Source organism: Engraulis encrasicolus, chromosome 6, assembly GCF_034702125.1.
Source record: "Engraulis encrasicolus isolate BLACKSEA-1 chromosome 6, IST_EnEncr_1.0, whole genome shotgun sequence".
In the NCBI taxonomy this organism is placed as follows: Eukaryota; Metazoa; Chordata; class Actinopteri; order Clupeiformes; family Engraulidae; genus Engraulis; species Engraulis encrasicolus.
The window spans coordinates 45811964-45819463 of record NC_085862.1 but is presented as its reverse complement, the minus strand read 5'-3'; the positions used below and the strand labels follow the sequence as shown (position 1 = coordinate 45819463).

At 44.6% G+C, this 7500-nt stretch overlaps 1 protein-coding gene across 1 annotated transcript in view; it reads left to right on the top strand.

Annotated features, from left to right (window-relative positions):
• The window catches only part of LOC134451580 (cadherin-24), a 67803-nt gene that overhangs the window by 44184 nt on the left and 16119 nt on the right, over nt 1-7500 (top strand). Inside the window, exon 8 of the mRNA XM_063202086.1 lies at nt 6560-6681. Within this exon, the coding sequence (XP_063058156.1) occupies nt 6560-6681 (122 nt within the window). The remainder of the gene's footprint in view (nt 1-6559; nt 6682-7500) is intronic.

The window sequence follows — 7500 nt, the reverse complement described above, 5'->3', positions numbered from 1 at the left end:
CTAATGTTAGGGCTCCATTCAATATATGAACATGTAGGATTACTGTACACATAATGTATATATACATGAATAATACATCGCAATAAATACAATATATGAGTCAAAATATGTGTGTTTATGTTATAAAGGGGGGTGTCGTACAAGAACATTTGAAAGTCCTTTTTCTGGCTCATCATTATGAGCAAGATTCTGTTAAAGTTAGTGTTAGGGTTTGTCTGTGGAAAGACAGAAAGACATGTGTTGGAACTACTTTTTCGAGGAGACCTCTCAAAGATTTCCCATTATAAAACCTCTCAAAAACCTCAATCTTCTCTGGTCCAGACACACCTATTTCCACCCAGTAATGGACAGGGGCCAGAGTAGTAACATCAGACAGGGCACTGACCTGAGACAGACACTCACACGCACACACACACACACACACACACACACACACACACACACACACACACACACACACACACACTCACACACACACTCACACTCACACTCACACTCACACTCACACTCACACTCACACTCAAACACACACACACACACACACACACACACACACACACACACACACACACAAACACGCGCGCGCGCGCATGCACGCACGCACGCACACTCACACACACATACACACACACTCACAGACACACACATGCGCACACACGAACACACACACACGCACACACGCACACACACACATGTCAGGGGTTTGTCCCTTGTTAAAACCATTAAAAAGGTTCAGAATGCCCAGTTCACAGAAGACAGACAAAGGATTAAAAATATATACTTTAATTTTCTATTAATTTAAAACTAAATGTCCTCTAAAAGCAGCACTGCAGAGTCCTGAGAGTCCAGATGGTCCTTGCCCCTTGATCATTGGCCACAGGGGCCAGTCAATGTCCAGTCCAAGCCCAAGCTGTGTTAGGTGAAGTCTCATGCAGGGTTCTGGTAGCCGAGGGGGGTCCCCGGTGACATCTGTGGCCTACTCCAGGTCCATCACACCTCGGCAACAAAGAACAAGTGTCAGTCTCTGTATGGCATGCAACCAAGCACCAGAATAATGAGCAGCTACAGTTAGGACTTTTACTCAACTTGTGGTTGGAAGCGTGGTTCGGCTCCAATCCACTTCGGGTCCTCCAGGACACGTTCTCCAGCCAACATGTTTCGGGCTATTCGGCAGGGGGATCAAGACAGCTCAGACATGCGGTGAGAGGAGTACACACAAGAAAGTTTGCTCACGTTCCTTAGGTTGCGGGCGTCGGTCCGGTCCGGTTCGGTTCGTTCGTTCGTTCGTTCGTTCGTTCGTTCGTTCGTTCGAACGCCGTCTCTGCTCTTCGGGTCTGCTGCTGCCTCCAGTCCGATCCCCCCGCCAAATGCCAGGAGCCTCTAAAAACATGCCTCTTTATACCCCTCCCCATCACCATTCCAATGCACCGATTGGCCGGGTAATAATGTTTGTCAGGTGTCCCATCAAAGCAATTAAAACAGTCATTATTCAGTAGCCAGTTAGTGCACAAAGTGAAAACACAGCAAGCCAGCAATTAGTGAGCACAGCAACCCAAATAAATAACTAGTTCTAAAACATGCAATATAAAAACACAGCAAACACTAAAACACACTATATTAAAACACAGCAAACTAAACACAGCAAACAAATTTAAAAAAGATAAAATCCCCACATGCAGTTGGCTGACACACACACACACACACACACGCACACGCACACACACACACATACACACACACATACACACACACATTTGAATATCAGTTGAATATCATAGTAGGCTATATTTCAACTTGTAAATGTAAATGTAGTAGGCCTAAGCGTTAAGGTAAAAGTGGTATGCTTGTGTTTGTGGCGATGCATTTGAGTTGCAACACTTTTTTCCATGACTCCTCTAAAACATTATGCTGACCTCCCCAAAAAACCATCAGTGAGATGTAAATGTACGCGTCAGTGTTTAGGGTTGTCTGAGGAAGGACCTTGGAGCTTGAATACCTTACCATAGATTTCCCATTAGACCGACCTCCCAAGAAATCTGCATCCCTTCTAGTGTAGTAATCTCCTCCACTGCATAAGACAGTGGTTCCCAACATGGGGGTCGGGGCCCTTAGGTGGGTCGCGGATGTTCTGTAGTAGAGGGTTCCAGAGAGGCAAGGGATTGCATCATACCTTGATTATGCTTTCATAATAAAAGTATGACAAATAATATATTGTTAGTAATAGTATTCATTTGTATGGTTAATGTAGTAACTCTTCTGGTGATTTTCACATTTAAATGTAGTAGTCTAATATTAACCCATTGGTGCCTGAAGCACCTGCATAAATGGTTGCATTTTTGGGAAAAGGCACTCACAGCCTATAAAAACCTAAATATCTCAGCCTGTGAAGCACATAAAAATATGAGATAAGTTGCATTTCAACACTAAGACACTCTCATTTCCATGTGTTAATTTAGCTCTAACATGCCAACATTTTTAATAAAAAATATCTCAAATCCAGTGTTGGGTAAGTTAGTTAGTTACTTTACTTTAGTTACTGCTTACAATTGTAATTGAATTACTTATTACTGAATTTAAAAAGTAACTCGTTACTTATTACTTTACTTTACTTTTCGCGGAAAAAGGGATTTCAACCAGTGAATTAGCACACCTCATAATAGGCCTACACCTGCTTCCCGTGGCTGTAGGCCAGCTGTGAAAATAGCCTAATATTTCAATCTGAGCAAACTGTACACCTATGGAATCTCTCATTATAGGCCTATTGTCATTCTCACATGTAAAATGCATTTCATGATTGCCCTGTAGGCCTATTTATAGCAACAGTGTCAATAAATTTGAGTATAATCTAATATTGCGCCATAGAATAGAATAGAATAAACTTTATTGTCATGCCAGCATGAAAATTGCCTGTGGTCTCACAGAATAAAAACAGAATGAGTAGGGTGAGGTGGTCATACCAAACAGAAATGTGGTAGGTAAGGACACTCTCTATTAGGCTATGTCCTCTCCAAGATGTTGCAACCTAGTCCAAAGCCTTTCAGTTTCCTAATTAAAAACAACCTTTAATTGGCCTTTTTGCATTTCGCATATTGCATCAACATTATTATTAAGGATTGACGAATGCAGACACTCCAACAGTCCAAAAAGAAACCAACTCGGTTTTTAAATTTGCAGTCTGAATGCAGGCAGGTGTTAGGTAGGCGCCGGGACCAGAATATTTTCCGAAGACGGTTTGATCACATTTGAATAACCTATGAAAAAGAACGTGGCAATAGTTTGCTTGCGCTTGTTCTAACGTTATTCCCAATTACTTGACTCGCGCTGGCTGCTGCGTCAAAGCCAAATTCAATTTTTTTGGTAGTGTATTTAACCAATATGTCATCATTGAGCACAACAGATGTTATGGCATTTGCGATATAGCATACATCTGTTTCATTCATGCATTCGCATAACTGTGGACTAGGAGTGATTGCATTTCTGCGCAGCGAATCACTTTCACTTTTACCTCCGCTGAAAAAAATGGTGGTGGAACTCTAAGTATTGTAGGCCAATACAGGGACACGTTAAGCACATCACAGCACAATGCGCTCATGAAAGTCCCAGTGAAAGACCTTGCATGCACGAGGAAGGAACAGCAGTCTGCGTGCGCATGCTCTCACACACACACCCGAGAGCTCGAAAAGGGGCTGAGGGAAAAACAGCCTAGACAGAGCACTTCGCACCGATATAGAACTACATATATCAGCTTTCACGGCTCAAATTGGGTAATGAGTAACGACGCAAACGGCAGTGCAGTAACTATAACGACGTCGTTACAGAAATGTGAAGAGTAATGCGTTACGTTCCTACATTACTGCCAAAAGTAATTAAATTACGTAACTTAGTAACGCGTTATCCCCAACACTGCTAAAATCTCCTCAATGTTGCGTCATGCAGCTCCAGGCGCCAGGGTCAATGTTGCGCAACGCAACATCCATCATCAATGGGTTGATAGTATCTAGGTTCTACAACTAATTAATATTTAAGACCAGAATCAGTGCAATGGTTGGAATTCAGAAGTACAAGGTTTATTTGGTCAGGGAGGGGAGAAAAGAGACAAAAGGCCCCAGGCTTTCTCCCATCGTCTCTCTCTCCCCCTCCCTGGAGAGGTGTTAACAGGTACAGGTAACAGCAGAAGAGCCAGAACAATGCCAGTGGCTGAACTTAAAAAGACCTCCACAGGAAATGAGGTCACATTGGATGATGTCACATACAATGATAGTTTTAGCCAATAGCAATCAACACTAGTGATTCATAACTATCCCCTGGAGGCCTATTGGAAAATGAACCTTTATTGCCTCTTACAAACTAAGAGAGAGTTGTTCCTTCAAGGATAAAACAATTCATAGACATTGAAATGTAATGTATCAGATTGAGGGCAATATTCCGATACCTTCAGGGTTAAGGGACAAAAAAATTAGGAGGGTCACAAAACTGTTTTTTAGGTCCAAAAGTGGGTTCCAGCAGAGGAAGTTTGGGAACCACTTATCTCAGACAGGACAAAAAAAAACATGTTTTCTCACAACAGTGAGCATAGACACCGGTTACTGAGCTGGACGTGAACGTCCATTACGCTGTGCTGGAATCATTGATATCCAGCTGATAAAGGACAGCTTCATTGCCGCCTTCCATGCAAATTAAACTCTGGCCCACTATGTCGGAATGGCGTGCTAGCGCGTGTCAATGGAAATTAGTGAATGTCTCTTCCTATTGCCGATCCAATCACTGTTTTCTTGTTTTGTTTTGCTGCTCCACGGAGCCTAGTTTCTTTGCTTGCTTGAAGCCAAATGAAATGGCTGTGCCTCACCTAACTAGCCTCCTTCCCTCTTCTCCCTCCAGTTCGTTCTCCGAGCAATATCAATCCCCATTAAGCCTGAATTGTGTCTATGTGTGCCCAGGATATGCTGTGAGATGAGCTGAGAAAAAAATTATAATAAAAAAAACAAACGCTAACCATCCCAGAAGCTTATTAGCCGCGGCTAACGGGTGACGGAGAGGCTATTGGGCATGATTGGTGCGGGGTTAATAATCATTTATTTTTAAAGGATACAAACAGGCCTGCCAAAACACACCATTTATTTTCCCCTGGCATCGCAAAGAGGTGAATCGCATAATAAAGCTCTATTTAGTCCCCCCCCCTCCCCATTCGCCGTGACAGATGTTAGTCTCATGCATATTGCAAGCTGTTGTGCCATTCATTCGTCCAGAGGGACCTCGGAGGGAAGCAGCTTGATCTTATCGTTATGTCGGGTGGGCTAAGGGATTGTGCCCTTTATCGATTTGATGTGTGCGGATTTGATGTGAAGTGTGTGTGTGTGTGTGTGTGTGTGTGTGTGTGTGTGTGTGTGTGTGTGTGTGTGTGTGTGTGTGTGTGTGTGTGTGTGTGTGTCTGTGTCTGTGTGTGTGTGTGTGTGTGTGTGTGTGTGTGTGTGTGTGTGTGTGTGTGTGTGTGTGTGTGTGCATGTGTGCGTGCGTGCGTGTGCGTGTGTGTGCGTGTGTGTGTGTGTGTGTGTGTGTGTGTGTGTGTGTGTGTGTGTGTGTGTGTGTGTGTGTGTGTGTGCGCGTGTGTGCGTGCGTAAGGTGTGTGTGTTTGTTTGTACTTTGTCCATGTGTGTAGACATGTACTGTTTGTGGCTGCTTAGTATATGTGTGTATCAGGCATTCAGCTTTGTAGGAGACTGTGCACTTTATCGATCTCATGCTTCTTTCCTTTTTAAAAATGTACAATAACAAGCAGCTGGTTTTGTAAGGCAGATGCAACCACAGTGTTTCACCACTCTCTGCCACATTTCATACTCGCTATTCATACATGTGTAATTATGATGAAGTTCAATATAATCTAGTCTTATTGTAGCTAGGTGATGAAATTCTAGGTAATGTTTTGTATAATGTATGATTTGCTAATACAGCCACATTTTGTTAACCTGTGCCACATGTTGCTACCTGGTATGCATGTGCCATGTCAATACCCCCTCTATCTGCTAGTGATGTTGGCTATGGGTTGTAAGTCGCTTTGGTTATAAAACATCTGCCAAATGCAATGTAATGTAATGTAATGGGATTTAATGTAATATACAGAAGTTGAATCTAATCTAAAGTAGCCTTATATTATAGATTTGATATGTTATATCGCGATTTCATCTGGAGATGGATGTATGTACTGTAGATATGTGATTAGTTCCTTGCTCTTTTCGGGATGGCAGTGTTGTGACATCCACCATAAGGGTTGGGGACAAACAGGTTTGTTTTGTTTTTGGGTTGTCAAAGCTGTCACAACAGCTACCGGGCAAGACATAAGAGGCTCTTCTCTCCGCACTCTCTCTCTCTCTCTATCTCCCTCTCTCTCTCCACATCTACCCCCTCGCACACATTTCTATTCCTCTCCCCATCACTGCCCACTCTCTCTCTCTCTTCCTCTTCTCTCTCTCTCTCTCTCTCTCTCTCTCTCTCTCTCTCTCTCTCTCTCTCTCTCTCTCTCTCTCTCTCTCTCTCTCTCTCTCTCTCTCTCTCTCTTCTTCAGACAACCCCAGCCAGGTGACCAGAGTGGGAGTGGCGATCGAGACTCTGGATGTGAATGATAACGCCCCCGAGTTGGACAGACAGTACTCCACTGCCGTGTGTGACTCCAGTGGCCCCGGACAAGTAGGTGACACACACACACACACATGCACTCACACGCACTCACACACACACACACATGCACATGCATACACACACAACAAATACACACACATGCATGTATACACACGTTCACACACACACACACACACACACACACACATACACGCGCGCGTGCGCGCGTGCGCGCGCGCACACACACACACACACACACACACACACACACACACACACACACAGACATCACTCACAGTCACAGGCAGATACTCCATTGCTGCACCCCTGGACAAATAAGAGCTCACTTATCCTCCTCATCCCTCTCTCACAGTATTTCCCTCCCTCTCTCCCTCCCTCTTTCCACCCCTCCCTCTCTCCACCCACCACCTACACACGTCGTTTTCTCTCCCCATTCTGTCTCTTTTAACCTCCCACTCTCCGTTCCTTCACCGTCGTCCCGAAAAAGACGGGAGAGTGAAGCTGACACTCTGGCGGCCCACCGGGGCGCCGTCCTAATGATCTGGGATCAGTGGCTGCTTTAGCGCTCCGCTGGCGCTCGGCTGCAGCCCAAAACGCCTGCCACTGACACGCCACTTTGTTCACGGCCTGTCACGCCGCCTGTCTCTTCTCCTCTCCTCTCCTCTCCTCTCCTCTCCTCTCCTCTCCTCTCCTCTCCTCTCCTCTCCTCTCCTCTCTATTCTGGTCCTCTTTTTTCCCTCTTATTTCCTTGTTACTTTTGTTTTCCTCTCCTCCTCTCTTCACTTCTCTCCTCCCACTTCATCAAGGCTTCTGTTCTCCTGACCTCCCCTCTTTTCTGCTGTGTGACTCTTCTCCTCTCTGCCTCTC